This window comes from Dunckerocampus dactyliophorus, chromosome 20 (genome assembly GCF_027744805.1).
Source record: "Dunckerocampus dactyliophorus isolate RoL2022-P2 chromosome 20, RoL_Ddac_1.1, whole genome shotgun sequence".
Taxonomy (NCBI): Eukaryota; Metazoa; Chordata; class Actinopteri; order Syngnathiformes; family Syngnathidae; genus Dunckerocampus; species Dunckerocampus dactyliophorus.
In genome coordinates, this window is record NC_072838.1 from 9,304,676 (window position 1) to 9,326,131 (window position 21,456).

General features: G+C 38.5%; 3 protein-coding genes across 6 annotated transcripts in view; 2 read left to right on the plus strand and 1 right to left on the minus strand.

Annotated features, from left to right (window-relative positions):
- ext1c (exostoses (multiple) 1c) overlaps positions 1-8,456 on the plus strand; it is an 87,765-nt gene extending 79,309 nt beyond the window's left edge. Inside the window, exons 8-12 of the mRNA XM_054763029.1 lie at positions 1,199-1,294; positions 1,619-1,705; positions 1,775-1,935; positions 4,550-4,721; positions 4,851-8,456. Coding sequence (XP_054619004.1) covers positions 1,199-1,294; positions 1,619-1,705; positions 1,775-1,935; positions 4,550-4,721; positions 4,851-5,036 — 702 coding nt within the window. The 3' untranslated portion in view covers positions 5,037-8,456. The remainder of the gene's footprint in view (positions 1-1,198; positions 1,295-1,618; positions 1,706-1,774; positions 1,936-4,549; positions 4,722-4,850) is intronic.
- zgc:114119 (Mediator of RNA polymerase II transcription subunit 30-like) lies at positions 5,545-9,448 on the minus strand. Of its 4 annotated transcripts, none has more exons than XM_054763031.1 (5): positions 8,809-9,448; positions 8,215-8,446; positions 7,979-8,137; positions 7,799-7,888; positions 5,545-6,230 (listed from the first exon to the last, which is right to left on the minus strand). In XM_054763031.1, exons 1-5 carry the CDS (start codon positions 8,826-8,828, stop codon positions 6,135-6,137), a joined length of 597 nt encoding a protein of 198 aa, XP_054619006.1. In that variant the 5' UTR covers positions 8,829-9,448; the 3' UTR covers positions 5,545-6,134. The 4 variants fall into 4 exon arrangements, with proteins under 4 accessions (XP_054619006.1, XP_054619005.1, XP_054619007.1 ...); XM_054763030.1 differs by having other exon boundaries at positions 8,211-8,507; positions 8,809-9,432; XM_054763032.1 differs by having other exon boundaries at positions 8,211-8,456; positions 8,809-9,357.
- Positions 9,449-10,309: 861 nt separating this feature from the next.
- Positions 10,310-14,217, plus strand: LOC129172871 (spore coat protein SP96-like). The gene is made up of 2 exons (XM_054763035.1): positions 10,310-10,705; positions 12,770-14,217. The coding sequence occupies exons 1-2, from the start codon at positions 10,640-10,642 to the stop codon at positions 13,163-13,165; spliced, it is 462 nt and encodes a 153-aa protein (XP_054619010.1). The 5' UTR covers positions 10,310-10,639; the 3' UTR covers positions 13,166-14,217.
- The last annotated feature ends 7,239 nt before the right edge of the window (positions 14,218-21,456 follow it).

Sequence of the window (21,456 nt, forward strand, 5' to 3'; positions counted from 1 at the left end):
CACAAAAACCTACAATTAATACAGTATTTAGTTTGCTTACATTTTGTTCACTTTAAAAATCAAGAAAAAAATCCAGCACAGTAATCCCTCGTTCATCACAGTTAATTGGTTCCAGACTAGACCGTGAAGTAGGATTCCTTATTTATAAATCAAGTATTTTCGTAGTTAGAGCATAGAAAACCTGTTTACAGCCTTCTTAATATAGCTTTTAACATTATTAGAGCCCTCTAGACATGAAATAACACCCCTATAGTCACCTTTACGCTCGTATTATCGAATAAGGCTGTAACAGTAGCCCGTGTTTTTATTAGGGGTTATTGTACCTGTTTTGGGACAATTCCAACCTGCAATAAAACCCGATCAAGTCTGGTGCTTGTGTTTCTCACTGAACATTACAGTAACATTACTGACACCTAGTGACAGCGTCTTTGAATGTGTCTTCTGAATGCCTTATATTGTATTTTAGTTCATTTAAACATTTTTATGCTTGAAAATGCTTAATTTAGACAAACAAAAACCCCATAACATTTGCCTAAATATGCATATAGGCCATATTAGACCATGAAAGAGAATGATATATATATTTTTTTTAAAACCGTGACGTGAATTTCAAACCACAAAGTGGCGAAGGGTGACTGTGTATAGCTTGTGTGGTGTTAAGGAAAAGGAAAAATTTGGTTCTGAATCTCATTGAATAAAAGTGATAAAAATATGAATACATTGTGCATAATAAAAATAGACAAGCTAGGATAAGAGGAGACATTAAATAAAGACAAGTCAATCAAAACCGCATAAAACAATGTCATTTTTAAATTATTTAGAATAAATTGTATTTACATTTTTGTTTTTATTTTTATTGATATTTTTATTTATATTAAATGCACATTCATTGATGCTCCTTGTACCTCATTATGCAAAGGTAATGTACTTAGTGTTTTATTTTCTTTAGAGTATAACTACTGTATATTATTTGTGTTTTGATGTTTTATATTCCTACCGCATTGTGTTTAAAAAAAAAAAAAAAGGTATTTCCATTTTTCTGTCACTGCTAACCCAATAGAAAAATGAATCATCAGGTGATGGGAAATCATTGCATTACTGAGCAAGTAATGCAGAGACCTTCCACAGCATTTGGCACACACTATTTCATATTATCAGCTAATGTTGATAAATGGAAATGATTTCTCCGCTGCCCTAGATCATCATCCTCTGGAACAGTGAGAAGCCACCCCCCAGTCGGAGCAAATGGCCTCCCATGCCGGTCCCCCTCACTGTAACGGACGGCAAGAGGAAGGTGATGCCACTCTGCACTGAAGCCCGCGCTCACATCTGAGTGACAGCTTGACAAATTCCCACTTATTTATCTGCCTTTTCTACATCGTCCCCTCCTTAACGCGATTTTTCATTTTGACATCGCCTGTCATCCGTCTTCCTGTCCGTGTTTATATCTGACTCGTTCCCCGACGCAAGTCGTTCATGTCGCTCATTCTGTTTTTATTAGCCTCCCTGGCAAAAGCTCATTTATTGTAACAAGATCATCTCTGATTCATGCACCTAATCTCACAAATAACACGTAGCCTGCAGTGCTGTATGATTTACCCGTGTATTTCTCTCGCAGACCACCAGTCGCTTCCTGCCTCACGTTGCTATAGAAACCGATGCAGTGCTGAGTCTGGATGAGGATACGGTCCTGTTGACTAGCGAGGTGTGTGTGCACACATACAGTATCTCTGTAAAAAAAATGGAGCACTCTCATCGGCCGTGTACTTTGTAGGTGAACTTTGCCTTCTTGGTGTGGCGGAGTTTCCCAGATCGGATCGTGGGATATCCTCCCAGGAGCCACTTTTGGGATCCTTTGAAACACGCCTGGGGTTACACCTCCAAATGGACCAATGACTACTCAATAGTCCTGACTGGCGCTGCCTTCTACCACAGGTAAAGTATAAAAAAAACACAACCAACAGCCACACAAGATGGGATTGCGCAATAATAAAATTAATTCAGTTTCAATATAGCAAGGAATGTTCTATAGGCACCTTCTCCATCAAGCAAAGCAAAGACGGCTTAAAAGCACTTCATTCAAACCTTGAAAGCCCAACCTTAAAACTCAAGCGTACAAAGAATGTGCTGTATCTCTGAATAATATGATGTTCCAGAATAAGCGAGATCTGTCATTGCCATGGCAACCCATAACCTCTTGAACATTGTGTGCATTTCTTGTGCAAATGTCACCACTTGCTGAAATGATCAATAGTTCAAGGCTTGATGTTACAATTTAAATCTTTATTATAGGTTTTATTAATGGGGCTGTCAAAAATAGCGCTTTAACGGCGGTATCTAATTTATTTCATTAGTTACGTTCCATTTTTTAGTGTGACTAACGCATACGCATCATGGCAAGCCACGGCTCTCTATTACGATGACAGACGGCGGCACAGTGAAGCTCCCCACAGAGTCTGACGCTCTTTTAATAACTTTATTCTGACCTGAACACATCAACAGCAGTGCAATTCCAACACCATATGTGTCTGTCGCTGGACAGCCGCGAGATGCATTCACGGACACTCTGAACATGCGCGTATATGTGGTCTAAATAAACAGAAATGCAAAGAAAAAACAATCAGTGCATATTCGTATCACTCACTTTGTAACTCCTTACGCAGAAGTACCGTTGGCTGCATTTAAATATGCTCGGAAATCCCCATAAAATTCACTCAAAGCGTGAATTCAACTTAAATGACGTGGTGTCTTTGAACGCAACTCCTCATTGCTTATAACAACACCGTTCAAGTCTGATTCAAATATTCTCGTATTAAAGAAACCAGTGTTGGGTAAATAGATTTTCAGACATGTGTGCCATCTCTTAACTTCATTTATATTTTCAATTTGGCCCTGTTAATATATACAAATATATATAATCCTGCCCTGTCATTTATCTTTCAATAAAATACAGTAAAAATGGGCACATTTCAGACAGTGTGACATGGTGATTAATCATGATTGATTAATTTGAAAACTGTGATTAATCTGAATACAAATTTAAATCATTTGACAGCCCTAATATGCATATATAATACAATATAAATAATACAATCAAAATTTAAATGTATTATAAATGTTTTTTAAAAAAACATACTACGTATTTATGTCAGAGGTGTCCAAAGTGTAGCCCGGGGGCCGTTTACAGCACGTTGCTAGTTTTTTTTGTTGACCCATGGCACATTAAAAATATTTTGTAAAAAATTGTTGGGTTTTTTTTTTGCCTTTTTATGAAATTTCTAAAAAATATAAATATATCGAAGTTGCCACCTGCATTCGTTGATTTTTCCAGTCATCTCTCGCATTTTCCGGCTTCACTATCACAGTTTTTCAAAAATATATGAATAAATCATGCTATTTTTGTGGTTGAATACGACCTGTTGATAGTCAAAAAAAAATGCACGCGAAATTTATGTATTTTTGGTCTAAATTAAGAATTTTCAAGCATATAAACGGCTAAATTAAAATACAAATATAATGCATTCAGAAGATGCATTCAAAGACGATGATTTGTACTATTCCACACTGGTCACTAGGTGTCAGCAATGTTACTGTAATGTTCGGTGAGACACACAAGCACCAGACTTGATCACCGGAACGACAGGCTTTCATTGTAGGTCGGAATTATTTCACAACAGATACAATAATCCCTAACATGATAATAATCCCTCACTGTTGCGGTCGTAACCCACACCAAGCTAAAACTCAACTCTGAACCCCCGGCATCACTTCCTGTCCCCTAGCACCAGAACACGTACACAGCAACACACAGGAATACGAGACTTATTGATGTCTTAAATGTCTTATTTCTCTTATGTCTACTATATTGTGTAATATGAGTGTAAAGGTCTGTTTCATGCCTGTAATAATGTTAAAAACCGTATATTAAAAGGTCATAGACAGGCTTCTATGCTCTATTACATTTTTAAAGAAGGAATCCCTCTTTGTGGAAATTCACTTATCACAGTTGGGTCTGGAACCAATTAACCACGATAAACGGGGGATTACTGTATGCAGCCCTCAGTGGAAGTTTGGAAACCCCTAATTTTTGTGACCTTATTGGCGCACGGAGCTTCTAACCAGGTATTTTTCAATTAACAAGGGAATGTTCTGACTGCCACTTTATTTACCACTGTGGTTTAATCACAAGCTACACTCTCTCACAGTAGAGGAAGCCATGTAAACAAACAACCTCACTGGCACGTTTAGCTATCTTAGATCACAATATTTATTTAACATTATTGATCCTAATATGCATAGTTATGATTTGTTTTTGTTTTTTCAGGGGCAAGAAAGTGTTTGACAAACCAAAGTCATGGTTTTAGTAGCAGAAATCCAAAATTTTTTCAATAGTATCACTGTTATGTGGTACTTCATGAACGACTCACAGCATGTAACAAATTGAGTCGTTTAGATATGACAAGACAGCCATAACATTTGATGTTTGTGTATTGATACTGTACCGATGTTTTTATGCATGTCCATATGAGATGTTACCGTTACCCCACAGGTACTACCACTACCTGTTCTCGCACTACCTGCCCCAGTCTTTGAGAACCTTGGTGGATCGTACGACCAACTGTGAGGACATCCTGATGAACTTCCTCGTGTCTTCTGTCACTCACCTGCCTCCAATCAAAGTGGCTCAAAGGAAGCAATACAAGGAGCTTCCCAGCCCACAGGTGCTTCTGTTATTTCTGATACCACAGCAGGGGTGTTGAACTTGTTTTCATGGCGGGCCTTGACTAGCCACCTGTGCTGCAGATGCTTCCCATTGTTGTTAATCCCAGTGTCCTATTTTTACCCACCAGGCCACAAAAAATGTCCCCTGGGCTAACCCAGAGCATTTCAACCAGCGCCAGGAGTGCGTCAACACCTTCTCCAACTGGTTTGGTTACATGCCTCTGGTCCACTCTCAGTTTCGCCTGGACCCCGTGCTCTTCAAAGATCAAGTGTCCGTCCTCCGCAAAAAGTATAAAGACTTAGAGAGGGCATGATGATGGTGAACATAAAGTGGGTCCGCAACAGAGGAGGTAAATGGACCAATCAGAAGGTGGAAGAGGGGCCTCGTAAACTGTCTTATGGACAATCATCAGACAGGTGGACACTCTGGTGGGACTCCGAACCTCCATTCATGAGGGGAATGGAAGTCCTGTCGATGGGCTTCCAATCAAAGGGCAATCGTCATTGGAAAGCAAATACAGCAAGTTTCTGGTGCGACTGCCAGCACCAGCCAAGGACGTTGGTACCGGTGCCATGTTCTCTGGCTATTCTTGTCTCTGCGTTTCTGGGCAAGCTGCTGTTGCCAAGAAAACAGCAAAAACTCTGAAAACAATAAAATGATTTGAAAATGCAGATTCTGCCATGGAATCTGGAACCTGTCATTTATCCAATCCTAGCAGTGAAATGATGACACGTCGGTCACTTAATCTTCAGAAAAAAAGCAACAGAGCGAATATCTTCTGAATGTTTATATAGACTGGGTTTAAGGGGAAAATGCACTGCTTCTATTCACACTTTTTAATTAGAAAAACAATTTTGTACAAAAAAAATAATCTAGTATGCAAGTCCCACAGGCAACAAAGTGACGATCCAAAGGGCAAAGTGTTGCTGAGCACTGAGGAAGACTAATTAAGCACATAAGCATGCACATACACACTCACCGTACAAAGCACCTGAGATGTATATAGCTGCCAAGGGATAGTTGGAACCCTGCACCGCAACCTTTTTGGGGCATAATGAGCACAATATTACCAACACACCGGAAGAACGACTGCCTATGAATCTGTCAGGTGTTGCGTCAGCACATGAGAGCAAAGAAGTAAAGATTTGCTTTGATGGATTACAAATTTCCACAAATGAATAGTTGATAACTTATTTCAGTAAAAAAAAAAAAAAAAAAGGATGTGACAAAGTTCATCAGTTGTTCCCAACCCTTACATAATGGTGGGTTTTGGCTGTAAAATCTTAACAAAAACAGTGCAACTTGAAGGTTGTTCCATAGAAGTCTAGAAATAAGATGTCCCCTTATTTCATTATGCAGTCCGTGGCCCCCTTGGACAATTAAAAAAGTCTGTGCGCCCCATCAGGATTGACTATTTCCTTAGGGTCAACATGGCGTTCACGTCCCACAGCAGGTTCCTCATCTGATCCATGATAACCTTCATCTCCTGGTTCTTCTGACGTACTTTCTGCAAATGGACCACATTAGAAGGGGCCTGTCAGTCCAGCAGGAAGTGGCAATTCAGTAGATCCACGCAGAGTTCTTTTCTCTGCTTTCAACTGTAAGTATTTTTTTAATGTCTTTTTTTTATTATTATTTATTGAATTTTTTAATGACTGTCTGGCATGGGAACGCCTCAGGATCTGCCGGGAGGAACTGGACGAAGTGGGCGGGGAGAGGGAAGTCTAGGTTTCCCTGCTTAAGCTGCTGCCCTCGCGACCCGACCCGAATAAAGCGGTAGAAGATGGATGGATGGATACATTTTTTCAGGGTAACTTAAATAGAAAAAGCTTTGATGGCACGATCTGCAAGAGAAAGAATGAATGCTGCAGCTATGAATTCAGCAGAGGGCGCTGTCTCACGAGTTCATTCCCTCATTTTCCATTTTCCAGCACCATGCTTGGTTAAGTACAGCACCTGCAACCTGCAGGGGTTCCCATACTGTGTGGCGGCCTGCCACTGAAGGATTCTGCGATATTGGCGCTACTTGCTCACCCCTACTCTCAATTAGCGCTGCAACTAAACAATTATTTTCTGAGGTCGATTAATCTGAAGCTTGTTTTGATGAACTGAGTAATTAGGTTAGGCCCTAGACACGGACCACATGAACCAAACACAGAATTTGTGGTTTGGTTCTCGACATATCAGAAGAGGCAAACATTTCCAAAGTCAAAGCTGATGAGTGAGAATATCTTCTCTAGCCTAAAACACAAAAGATGACTAAAAATCACGGATGACTAAAAAAATTAAGATATTCACATTTGAGAGGCTGAAATCTGATATTTACATTTTTACATAACAATCAAATACCAAAATAGTTGTCTAACTGAATAATGGATTTTGTCAATTAACTGTTTCACCTCTACTCTCATGTCACATTATAATGAATGACTTGTTGTTACAACTCCGTCCAGTAGAGGGCATCGTAATCCTGCATGGTGAGAGGCCCTTCAGCTTGCTTCATGGAGATTTGCTTTAGTCTAACAACACAGTGCAAATGGACAAACTGCCATCAAACACCAGTCTTACGGTGCCAACCCCCCCCCCCCAAAAAACAGGTAAGCTGAAACACAACAGTCTAACAACGACTAAGAGCTAACGCAAGGCATGCTGGGTACTCCAGCGGCAACTCCCTCGCCGCTACAATACAGCGCAATATTAGATGTATGACGACGTGTAGGTACATTATCTTTAAAATCAACACACCCCTACATGGCGCAAAGGCCATATTATGTATTTTTTAGCATCCGTGCGTGTTACGTATAAGTGAAACCAACCAACATGCTCTCTTCCTGTTTACTTTTGCTTATTTCAGTAAGTAATTAATTGGAACCATATGCAGTCCACATAACTGCAACTGCAATTTAAGGCTTGTTAATGACACTATAACGTGGAGTCTAAGGGTTTTCATATGTAAGCAAGTCAGTGTGTGAGGGTGTACGCAGTGTTTTCTCCAGGCCTCTCCATGAGATGGTTTGACAACACTTTCCAGCTTGTTCACACTACAAATGATTAAACAGGGGAAGCGGAACATACCTCAAGGACTTCTTTCCTCTCCTGGTGGACGGCAGGACTACAAGGCTCCACTCTGACGTTGACCAGCTCTTCTCCAACATAGGGCACAAGCTGAGAACACACGCAAATAAGAGATAAAGAGACTTGAGTTAAAAAATACAGTTTATCAAGTGAACACGTTTCGTGCATTCTTTTTCTGACCTCTGCCGGCCCCTCCTGCAGGTCAGCAGTCATCTCCACACAGCGTTCGTAGAGGAGACGAAGCTTGCGGAAGAGCAAGGCGAGCTGCCTCAGGTGTTCCTGGAGTTTTCCAAAGCGATCCTGGTACATCGCTTGGCTCTGAGTCACGCCGTTGGGAAGCTAAGGAGGATAAGTGGAATAGAAAATGAATAGATGGATGGAAAGATAGAGTATGATGGATATGTATAATTACTTGCGTGGCTCGTGTAATTTGAAAGATCTCCATGGTGCGAGTGACAATGTCCTGGACGGTCTCCTGTCCAATCCGACACAGGAACACAGGGGAGATCTCTCTGAGGGCACCCTGGGGTGGCATTGGCTGCTGACCTGCGACCAAAGCGCCACTGGGGGGCATGTGAGGCTGCTGCTGCTGTTGCTGTGGGGGCATCCCTGCCATGCCTGGCTTCTGTGGTAATGATGCTGCCATCACTACACGAAGCTCACCATAAGAAAACCCAAAAGCATGTGTAAGTACCTCAACATCCGTCATCTAAAACACACATCCACAATACAGTAGCTCAGTGAAAAAAGGCGAAGCGTTAGACTGGGACCACAACGCCGATAAATATGCTAACACAATGCAAGTTATTTAACAAAGGGGACAGGTTGTGTTTTAGTGACTACCGTATGTAAGAGGCTAACATGCTAACAGCACCTAACAAAGAGGCGACAAGCTAGCTGAGCCGGCTAAATGTCTTAGCGACGAAAAGAGCAGGAATAGCATAGGGTGAATCAGGACGACCTTTACATAATTTAATGTCTAGGTATCCATAAACCGACGAAACACTTACAGAAAACGTTTCTGTCTCATGGGTAACTCCAAACAAATTCCAGTCTTCTTGGTGAGCGCCTGTTCATAAACTATTTCTACTGATATTTACGGCAGTGTAAATGCAGAGAATGCGCACGACTGCCACCCACAGGTCACTTTCAGAACACCACTGAAAGAGAAATCCAGTTTAGTGATACAGTATTTGTCTATTCTCTTTGTAGTGAGCCTACACCAAAATAACCTCCTCATTCATTAATACAGACCAAATATTTAATTATTATTACTTTCTTTGGACTGATTTGTAAATGAAATCAATGTTGTCCATGCCACTACTATTATCTATTGCTGTTCTTTAGTATTTGCCTGTGGCGGCTCCAAAAAGATAAATCATTTATAATAATTAGTTATCAGTTGTGCATGTCAATAAATCGTCACAAGTAAGTCAGAGTGTGTGTGTAGTTTATTAACGCATAAAACACAGCTATACATCCTATATAATTAGTAAGAAATCACCGTCCTTTAAAAATAATCCATCATTAGGATAATTACTGTGTGTTGATCAACATTAAATTCCAGTAAATAAATTGCTTATTCAGAATGACTTCAATAACACAATTCAGTAAAAAAAAAAAAACACGAAAAAACCAATAATCAGAGGTTAATTTGATTACATTTGGATAATTTTGCAGCCCAACCAGGAAAATGGGATTTCAAAAATAATTATAATAAATAATTGGCGATCATTTTTTGTAATGTTGTTTTGCTGCATATTTGTAAATATAACAGGCTTCCATTATCCATAGTTTGCATGTTTTAGTTGCATGAAATCTAAGGTTTGACGCTCCCGTGGATTCAAGTAAGAACACTTTTTATTTTTATTTTTTATCATGCAAATGATAAAAATTCGGACTGCAAATCCGCACGAACCAGTGTAACCTCGTGCTGCTTTGAGTCGTATTTGTACAACGTTGAACGTCAGTTATTCCAACTATTCCATCTCATGCTTGTTTTGGTTGAAAAATGTGAACATAAGCCTAAAGGAATTCATATCCTGTCAAATTGTCCATGGCTCTGTTTGCTAAGAGATTTTTGGAGGCAAATTCCTTCTTCGGGTGATCGAGTTAATCATATCAGACTCTTTCCCTTTATTTACTTTCTTTTCTTGAGTGAGGTCGAAAGTGGATGTTTTCCATACTGAAAGGAAACGTGTTTTTGTCTGGGAGCACATAATCATGACGATGTAAAGCCAATTCAACCAATCATTCAGTCGGGAAGCAGCACTGATTGTGAATTAAATGCGCTTCCCGTTGTGCAAAGGTGAGCCACAGGTGGAAATGAGAGGGAATTAGTAATACACCCCCTTAGAAAGATGATTCTGTAGGTGGTGGCCACAAACCATTTGGCTGTCCCTGTCCTACCGTAGCTGATTTTTGGTCCCTTTTGCATTTTGCCAGTGGCTTTGGTGCACATGCAGACTTACAACGTACAATGAAACCAGCAAGAAACCTAAAATAAAACATATTCACTGTTGCTACATCCCTTGTTGGTGAAACACGTGCCGATAGTCTTTCAAATTATAAACTGTATCTCTTAACAAAGACGTTATGATGTTTGCATCCTGCTAAAATCCACAATATCCCAGCAAATCATTCCATAGGGCGTCCTTCTCATTTTCATACCAAGCACATTTCTCTTATCTTCCCTTTCTTTCCAGAATACAGTGCAGGATTTTTTTGGGTCATGTTTCTCCCTGACAACTATCTCTTATCAGCATCAGTGCAACAGAGAAGTGGCCGCTATAAAGGGACCAGCAAAAACTTGGGGGGCAGGCATTCCGCTAAAAGACAACAATGGAGAAAGCATCAAAGTTCGTCCTCTCCGCGTGGTTCATCGTCATGACAGCAAGCTGCACCGAGGTAGGCGCACTTTGGTCAATTAAATAGACAGCAATTTTACTTATCATATTAATAAACACAGCAGGTTCAGCTTTGTATTGACAGCGGGCCGTTTCGTCTCCATCTGACAATACTTAAAAATGCTGGTCTGTTTATTTTTAAATAAATAAATAAATATAGTAAAATTAATTTATATAGTAAAAGTAGCAACATATGTATATCATTTTTAATACATATATATTATAGTATATATTACAGTAAAGTTACACACAAACACATATACACATATATCCATTGTTTCTATATGCACACACATACATCCTGGATTTTTACATTTTTATTGTACTTTATTTTACTTTATTTCATAATTTCTCAAACCCCGATTTAAAAATCTCAAAATCATTGAGAAACAGAAAAAGCTCCACATTTTGAGATGGCTGCAGAGGAAACATGCAATTTAATGTCGAGCCAACGTCCATTTTCGATGCCGCTTGTCCTGGCTAGAGTGGCGTGGGTATGCTGGAGCCTATCCCAGCTGACTCGGGCCATGGTTTTCTCAAGCACAGATAATAATAGAGATGAAATACAACAAAAAGTCATTAAAGTCGGGGAAGATTACATTACATAACATGTGTGTGTTTGTGTAAGCCTTTACCCATCATGCACTGCGATATGCAAAGTCTGGTTAATGTGTTCATGCCTAATGCAGTCACCTGGAACGAGCAGGTGCTTGACCTTTGCATGATGTGGCCATGAATGAACGATTTGCCTCTGCAACAGCGAGCCGCTATGCTGCAGCCGCGCTTTATCTGACAGCTTCATAGGCTCTGGAAATGTCACGAGATAAGTCATAGGGGGAACAATGAGGGGGTTGAAGTTTTAACAACCAGCTGCATCATTTCCCACTGTTGTTTGAATCATTTTAATGAGACTGTGACCGAATGAACGCCACATTTATCTCCGACACTCACAGGCTTACGGCATGAGGTACATCAGCACAAACGGAAAAGATCCACGACGGGAGACGCTGCCTTTACAAAGATAATCTAAGTTTAAGGCCTAAGTATCACTTGTGTTCACCTCGCTGCAGGTTTCGAGGTCTGATCGACTGTCGACGCGAGTGCTTCCATAGCCAAACGAACCTTTGAGTCTCACAGCGCACAACTATGGTGCATTCAAAGGCTTTCTTACAGTATGCATGTAAGATGTACTTTTAAACTGTATTATGTACAGTAATCCCTCTTTCATCACGCTAGGATTCAGTGTTAATAAACTAAATATTTTCACAATCAGAGCATAGAAAACCTGTTTATGACTTTCTAATATGATTTTGACCTTTATTAGAGTCCTCTAGACATGAAATAACACCCCTACAGTCACCTTTACACTCCTGTAACCCAATCTAGGAGATATAATCAAAGAAAATGAGCCATCTAAGACATAAATAAGACTCGTGCTCGTTCCGGACGTGTAGACAGGAAGTGATGTCGCGGATTCAGAGTTGAGCGTTAGCTGGAGTACAACAGCCCATGTTATTATTATGATGATGATGACTATTATTATTACTATAAAGTCTGGTGTGTATATTTTAATTCATTTAGAACATTTTTATACTTGAAAATGCTTCATTTGGGCCAAGAATATGTAACATTTGCTTAAATATGCTTTTTTTTAAAAATTATACTTGAATTTTTGAAAATCATGATATAGTGAGGGAGTGATGTTCGAACCGTGATGGAGCGAGGGAGGACTGTATTTATACATTACCGACTTATGGCGAATGGGATGTATTTTCTGTGAAAAAAATGCCTTTTTTCTAAGAATTTTTAAATATTTCTTTACCAAAAATCCACACAGAATGTGCAAGGGTCCACTGTATGTGTGCATGTGTTTTGCGCTAGTGTAGAACTGTCCAGAGTGGTGTTTTCATCTAATATTTTGCAGTATTAGTATGATGCATGGTGCAGCACAAAGTTCTCCATTCTACACATAGCCTCTGTTTAAAGAGATGGTGGGAGATAACACATGTTTTACCAATGGTGGACTTCTTGTAGTTCCTTCAAGATAAACGTGGTTCTTTTGCAGGGTCAAACAGTAACAGCGTGCCCTTCCTGTACAAGTGACTCAAGCTTGACCCAACGAGATATTTCCAGCCCACCTCCAGCGATCGCATCCACGACCGGCCGCTCTTCTACTCTTGGAAACGACGGCCGCGCCGAAGCGTCGACCACAAGATCGCATCTCCCATCATCCACCTCGGTCTCCACCACAGATGTCAACCCGGCATCAAGTCAACCCACAGAACCCTCCGGAACCACTCGGAGCCCTGGAGAGGCACCTTCCACCTCCGAGTCTTCCCCAAGTGGGACCAACTCTCCCAGAACCTCAGCCACAACATTAAAAGCAGGGACGTGTTCGTTGTTTCGGTCCTGTAGTCCAATGCTGGTGTCTGTCATTTCCATTGTAGTCTACACTGCATGAAGTGCTAAACCACATGATTTCCAAACGGGATCTTCTTGTGAAAAAGAATGATCTTTGAAGTGAAAGATCTTTCAACTAAGACTAGTACATCTTTTCTCATTTGAATACAGTGTTCCCTCGTTCAAACACGGCTCACCTTTCGCGGATTCGCAGAGTTTTTTTGTGTGCTTTTCTTCTTTTTTTTTTGTTTACAGTGTATGAATGCTGTTCCAGGCCGAGCCTGGCCCTTTAAGAACAATTGCATTGTGGGAAGTTTCCTTTCTCCTCTGTCTCCTGATTGGCTGTAGACCATTGTCAATCAATCTCCTTTGTGCTCTGCCCTGCCCTGTGTCATTGCTAGCTTGCTTGTTTGCTAGCTTGTAAATGAATCTTCGGTTCGAAAGCGGAAGACTGCAACAGGAGTGGAATACACACGAGTGACTTAATAATGTATTTTGTCCGACCTGTAGGTTGATCATTAAAATTCAGATGAAGGTTTGAACTTCTTTGAGTGTTTAAACAAGAGAGAAACGTGAGAAAATGTTATCGCCAGTCTGAGAAAAGCACATAAAGTGGATGGTTACAACAATCAACATCAAACAATTTAAATAACCACAGTTTGCACACAATGACTGAATACATAAGCTACATTTACACTATGAAATAACGATATACAAAAACTAAATCAAATAATCATATACAACAGCTATTTGAAATACCTATGTAAACTACTGTGTATGTAAAACTATGTACAAAAATGTATTAATATCAATTGACCATTGCTTTACATTTGAATCAATGTGAGCATTTCCATTTTAAGAGTTTGTAGTAATAACTGCTTTTAATATAATATATATTTTTTGGCACCCCCCGGAGGCCACTGCACCCTCAGCAATGGGCCAGTGCGCTCAGGATGTACAATAAATGTTCAAATCCTGATCATCAAGTATTTATGAGAGTAATACATAGGTGAACTATATATTACATGTGGCATGCATACATATAATGGATTTTCATGCAATTAGATACATAATTAAAAAGCAATATTGTGGCGTATTTCTACATTGGTGTCATTGTTGGATCATGATTGAATTTGTTTTTCCATAAACTGAATTGAACTCTTGATTGGTTTTGTTCAATTTCGTATAACATAACGGCATAACATGACATTACATAACACAACACATCACATGACATCACATGACGTTATGCTAAAATCACATCACATTAACGTTGTGCTAACATCGCATCACATAACGTGATGCTACGTTAACATAACATAACAAAACGTCACGCTACGTTAACATAACATAACGTTACGGTACGTTAACTTAACATAACGGTACATTAACATAACGTTACGCTACGTTGACATGAAATGACATCACATCACGTTATGTTACGTTAACATAACGGTACGTTAACATGACGTTATGTTACGGTATGTTAACATAACGTTACGGTACGTTGACATGACATCACATCACATTATGCTATGTCAGCATAAGATAACGTTACGCTACGTTGACATAACATCACATTATGCTATGTTAACATAAGATAACGTTACGCTACGTTGACATGACATGACATGACATTATGCTATTGCATATGCATATGCAACATGCATATGTTACTCTACGTTGACATGGCATGACATGACGTTATGTTACGTTAATATAACATGTTACGCTATGTTAACATAATGTTCCACTATGTTAACATAATGTTACGCTATTTTAACATAATGTTACGCTACGTTAACATAACATAACATGTTACACTATGTTAACAATGTTACGCCACGTTAACATAACACAACACAACAGAACATCATCTAACATAACATAATCTAACATAACACAACACAACACAACACAACATCATCTAACATAACATAACGTTACGCTACATGTAACGTTACTGGCACTGGCAACTGGCACAAAAGAAAAAAAGCTTATTGATGTCCAAGTATGTCATGTTGTGACATAAGATGATAACATGACATCACATCACATGACATCGCATGACATCAGATAACATTACACTACGTTAACATACCATAACATAACATAACATAATGTAACATAACGTAATAAAATATAACGTTACACTACGTTGACATGACATCACATCACATGACATCACATAACGTTACACTACGTTAACATACCATAACATAACATAATATAACATAACGTAATATAATATAACGTTACACTACGTTGACATGACATGACATCACATGACATCACATGACATCACATGTTACGCGATGTAAACATAACACAACATTACGCTACGTTAACATAATATAACATAACGTAACGTTAACATAATATAACAACATAACATACCATAACGTTACGCTACGTTAACATAACATAATATAACATAACGTTACGTTAACATAATATAACATAACATAACATAACATTACGCTACGTTAACATAACATAATATAACATAACGTTACGTTAACATAATATAACAACATAACATAACGTTACGCTACGTTAACATAACATAACGTTATGTTAACATAATATAACATAACATAACATAACGTTACGCTACGCTACGTTAACATAACATAATATAACATAACGTTACGTTAACATAATATAACAACATAACATAACGTTACGCTACGTTAACATAACATAACAACATAACATAAGATAACATAAATAATATAATAACATAACTGACATAACATAAGATAAGACAACATAACATAATGTTACGTTAACATAATGTAACAACATAACATAACATAACGTTACGCTACGTTAACATAACATAACATAACGTTACGCTACGTTAACATAACATAATATAACATAACGTTACGTTAACATAATATAACAACATAACATAACGTTACGCTACGTTAACATAACATAACAACATAACATAAGATAACATAAATAATATAACATAACTGACATAACATAAGATAAGATAACATAATGTTACGTTAACATAATGTAACAACATAACATAACATAACGTTACGCTACGTTAACATAACATAACATAACATAACGTTACGTTAACATAATATAACAACATAACATAACGTTACGCTACGTTAACATAACATAAGATAACATAAATAATATAATAACTGACATAACATCAACACCACCCAGCAAAATCTAAACAAGGCTGACAAAAAATAAAGCTTATTGGTGTCCAAGTATGTCATGTTCATTCTATTATTTGTCAATTAGTGGAACTAAATAAAGAACAGAAGCTTTTCTTTGCATGAAGGTTCCCCTTGATGTGATGTTTTGCATTTGTGGTCCATGACCAGGATGGTGTTGGTTTCGTGTATGTAATGGAAACAATCTAAAGCAAGCTTTGGAAAGGGTAGCAGCGAGCTTTTTGGAGCCCCACATTTGATCTGAGACCTTATCTTAGATAAAATATCGCAAGTTATGGGCGGCCTGCAGAAAGAAAGACGACAAGTGAAGTTTTTGAGGGTAAAACAAGATACCTGCAGTCTCCTCAAGAGGAAATCGTCTTTCAGCATGAAATATCTTATACCGTGTTTCTTTGCAATGGCACTGCTGGAGATTGTCTTTGTACAGGTAAAACTCTCTTTATTGGAGATCTGATTCTGAAGAGGCTCAGCACGGAAAACACGTTTACTCAGAATGTTGCAATATGGTAAGAAAACATTCTAATCTTGTTCGAAAATGTTTATTGTGTTCTCCAATGTCTTTTCCAACAGACTCTAACACAAGCTGTAACCACTTTAATGACTGACACCATGAATACAACCCAGCTATCTAATGATAGTACCAGTACCTCTTCCATCAACATCACAACCCAGCTATCTAATACCACCAGTACCTCTTCCATCACCATGACAACCCCTCCAGTGGTCTTAAGTACCAGGACTCCACCAGCGACCCCGACCCAACCCGTGACCACCACCGTGAACAGCGGACAAAGTCAACTCTCCATCTCAAGCGGTCTTCTTACCGTTACTTTTGTGTTGCAAGCATCTTGGCGCTGATCTCCCTTTCGATGACTTCAGATACACACCTTTTCTAACTGTATATCACTCTGGCAATTATTTTCAGTCAAGAAATTCATCTGGTTGTGATTTGATGGGAGTTTTGTGAGAGTAGGAAACAAGTATCCATGTCAGAAAGAGATTTAAGACCATGTCTAATGCAAAAATCATTTTGTGGTCACATTTTATGATTATACTTATGGTAGAAAATGCATTACATATTTTATTTTGAAGAAATGAATGTTATACTAGATAGCAAACGGTGTGACGGTCAACACGGATGTCTTTCTATGTATCTACCATATAAGAAAAACATTTACAAATAAAACACACAATGAGATGGGACCTTTTTGTCAAATTGAGCAGGGTCTTTGTTTTTTTTTATCATTGTGTGTTGAGCAAATAAATAAAGACATATAAACAATAAACATCCATCCATTTTCTATAGCGCTTGTCACGGGTATGCTGGAGCTGTCTTCGAGTGAGAGTCGGGGTACACCCTGGACTGGTCGCCAGCCAGTCACAGTAAACGGTAACAATTGGATACAATTCTATTTTTACACCCAAAAAATCATTTTACGTGTATTTTAGTGAGAAATCAATTCCCAGCATGCTTTGCGGCAAATGTTGTGCAAAAAAATTGCCAGGAACGGACAGCCTGAGAGCCACCTAGAGCTAAGACAATAGTAAACATTGTAAAAGTGAAGTGGTTATCATTTAAAAAAAAAAAAAATCTATTAAAAACAAGGTCAGCTCATGGGAAAATTCAAGATTTGGAACAATGTGTTCCATTTCAAATGTGCATGTGTCATCTATCACCTGCGAGGAAACCAGGAGGTATCATTCCCATAGGTTGTAAAATTGCAAGGTGTAATAAAGCTTTCAAGGAAGAGGAAGCAAAGCATGGAAAAAAAAAAAAAAAAAACGCCAACAAGTTCAGTATAAAAAGTTGCTGAATCACAATCAGGTGCTGTTAAATGCTATATTAACCTTGATGCACACAGTGCATTTGTAATGTAATGTAATCTAATCATCAGTGAAGAATATTTCAACAGCAAAGAAAAAATATATTTACTCGGAAAAACATGTCGTGGCAACACCCTCGACTGGTAGCAGTAGTAAATACAAGGAAAGACACACAACAAAGCACCGATAGATCGCTCTAATTCACCACAAGGACGCAGAACACAACGTGTGTTCAAGCGCTGTTAAAAAAATATGCAAAATTGCACTTAACAAACCTGCGAAACAGCAAATCCGCGAAAGCTGAACCGCGATGTAGCGAGGAAATACTGTACATAGTGTATATATATATATATATATATATATATATATAGAAAACTGTGTCTTGTCATTTAACTTTCTGGTCATAAAATACAGTAAAAATGGGCATATTTCACATATAGTTGCAAATAGGAATTAATCATAATTAATTTGATTAAAATGTTTAATCACTTGACAGTCCTAGTAAAAATATGATTTGCATTACGTGCCTGTACGGGCATATTAGGAACCCACAGTAGACAATAGCCGGCTAAATATTGAGCCTCAACAGTCCTCATTGGCTAAGGGAGAACCCGCCCATTGTGTTCTGCGTCCTGGTTGGCTGTAGACCATTGTCAATCAATCTCCTTTCGTGCAGTCGCTATCCAATTGCGTGAGCTGCTCGCTAATCGCCAATAAACAATAGAAGAAGAAGAAGAAGAAGAAGCAGCTAACCGGCTAAATGACTCTTTGGTTCATGGAGTAGGACGAGGAGGAGCAACATATTTTAACAAGAATACAACAATGCTACAGCCAAATGGCGCCAGGACGCGTGAGTGACTTAAGAATTAGCAAATTGAGCATTAACATTTGAACGGAAATGGAATTTCAACTTTTTTTCTTAGCATATCTATGTGTTCCTTTACAAAATATCCAAGTGGCCCTTGCATCTTTTTATTTTTTAGTATGTGGCCCTCGGTGGAAAAAGTGTGGACATCCCTGATACAGATGCATTTATATATATATATATATATCGCCAAAGTGATACAAGTTAGTATGCGGCTGTTTATTTGGTGAAATGACCTTCATCCCATAAAGCCCCAGAACACACAAGGAAATAAGTTTGAAACCGTCACAAGTATTTGTCACTCTGTCAATTATCCACCATGAGCAGCCAGAAAATGCTGAACACGTTGTTTTTTTTGGTGCTTTATAATTAAGCTATCAACTTCCTCTGTTGGACGTAATCACATCACTGTTGTCATGACACGTGACATGACACTGAACAATAACACTGAATAAAAACAATGGATGTCTGTTATACTCGCTTTCTGAAAGACGTCCATACGTTTGTATGAATCGTCTCAGTGTCAAAAATTCACAAAAACGCCACTTTATATACTTGGTCACTTTTTAACACCAGGAACTAAGTGGAATTTTAAAAGGAATATGACATTTTTCCCAGCGCTGAATAGCAAATGTGATGTTTAATAAACAAACAACTTCTGCAAACAACTTCCTGGATTCAAGGTCAGGGCACAAAGTGAGCCATAAATCAACTCTTACACGCCCCAAAAAGATGTCATGATAAAAAGCAAGCATTTCCCCCTCAGGATCAGAGAAGACACGGGTGTCCAGAATCAGCCTACCTTTTTTGAGAGCATCTCTACTGAGCCTCTTTTCTCTTATTTCTACATCATGATGGATTTGGTTTTGGGATTTTGCATTCTGGCACTCCTGTCCTTGACGCAGGTATCACTCGTTTTTATTCTATTCAATATTTTTGTTGTTTACCTCAAAACACCAGGACAAATGCATGAATAACTAACATTATTTATCGTGTACGCGCAAATATAGTAAAATAATATGCAATATATAGTACAGTACGTGTGTCTCTTATTAAATTAAGCAATAAGTTCTGAAAGGCTTTTTGTGCCGAAATGGAATACTGTTCAAACAAAGAGCTAATCAATAAAAATGTGAATTTGTTCACTAAATTTGTGAAATTCTTCAGCCAAGAATTGAATGTAATTCTAATAATTACGATTACATTTAAAGTATTTATTCATTATGTATTACTATAATATTAATGATTATTGTAGAATATATCATTATTATATATTATGTTCCTAAAACTAACAACACAATCTGGAATTATTTGATCAAAAAATGTAACAGACCACCTGAGTTGCTTTCTTGTATTGAAGTACTACAGACCTTCCACGCTTCTTGTATTTAGAATATAATAAGTTGATTTAATTAATAATTAATAGTTAAATTATTTAGTCCAGAATTTTATTACATTTTCAAACATCTACTATCAATAATTACTTTATATTGAAAAATTTACTCATGATTAATTATATATTTTATTATTATTATAATACTTGTATTAAGTAAACTATTATTATTATTATATAAAATATATTGTGATAATATTATGACATATTATAACTAAAGTCTCAACAAAATGTGGACTTTTGGCATGTACTATATGTATGTGTTGAATGAATATATGCATTTATTCCTGAACAGGCTCAAGGAAGCACAGATGTCCCCACAACATCTGGAGCAGACATGACCATCAATCCATCAGCGGATCACGCCACGCCAACCATTTCTCCATCCACCACTGTGGCAGCCACCTCTATTAAAACAACATCACCAGCAACCTCCTCCAATGGCCCTACGACCATTACTACAATGTCTGCAACCACCACCAAAACTGTCACCTCAACCATTGCTGTAACGTCAATGACAACCGCACCAGAACCAATGACTTCATCCTCGACCTCCAGTCCTGGCGTTTCTGATGGCAGCACAGCAACAACCACATCTTCACTGACGACCGATAACGCTACGACCTCGGCAACTACCACACATACCATGACCAGCACTAGTCCTACGACTCACCCCTCAAATTCTCCGTCGACCAATCCTACAACTGCTGTTCACAACGCCACGACAACAACCAGACCACAAACCGCGGTGACCATTCATACAACCACACACAACAGCGGCTCTGGAGTCACAGAGTCTCTGATGTTGCTTGGGGCGTCACTCTTTCTCAATACAGTCCTCCCAACACTTGACTGTCGCGACCATCATTAAGGATAAAGGTGGTATTGTCACGTGTACCCGGATGTTGTAAAGAACCACGCCAAAACAACATCAGCAAACTCAACAGTCTTCTGCACGCAGTCATCCTCCTGGTCGGAACAACAGGAAATTACAAAACTCTTTAACACTACACATAACTGCCATGTCGCTAGAGGATCTGGTCCTATGAAAGCGACAGTAA

Excerpts from the sequence above, each read along its gene's own strand:
- zgc:114119 (XM_054763030.1), bottom strand. The coding sequence starts at position 8,507 with ATGACGGATGTTGAGGTACTTACACATGCTTTTGGGTTTTCTTATGGT. Across the intron at positions 8,138-8,210 it reads AAATTACACGAGCCACGCAA|CTTCCCAACGGCGTGACTCA; the intron begins GTAATTATACAT and ends TATCCTCCTTAG. Across the intron at positions 6,231-7,798 it reads AGAGGAAAGAAGTCCTTGAG|AAAGTACGTCAGAAGAACCA; the intron begins GTATGTTCCGCT and ends GTCCATTTGCAG.
- LOC129172871 (XM_054763035.1), top strand. The coding sequence starts at position 10,640 with ATGGAGAAAGCATCAAAGTTCGTCCTCTCCGCGTGGTTCATCGTCATG. Across the intron at positions 10,706-12,769 it reads TGACAGCAAGCTGCACCGAG|GGTCAAACAGTAACAGCGTG; the intron begins GTAGGCGCACTT and ends GTTCTTTTGCAG.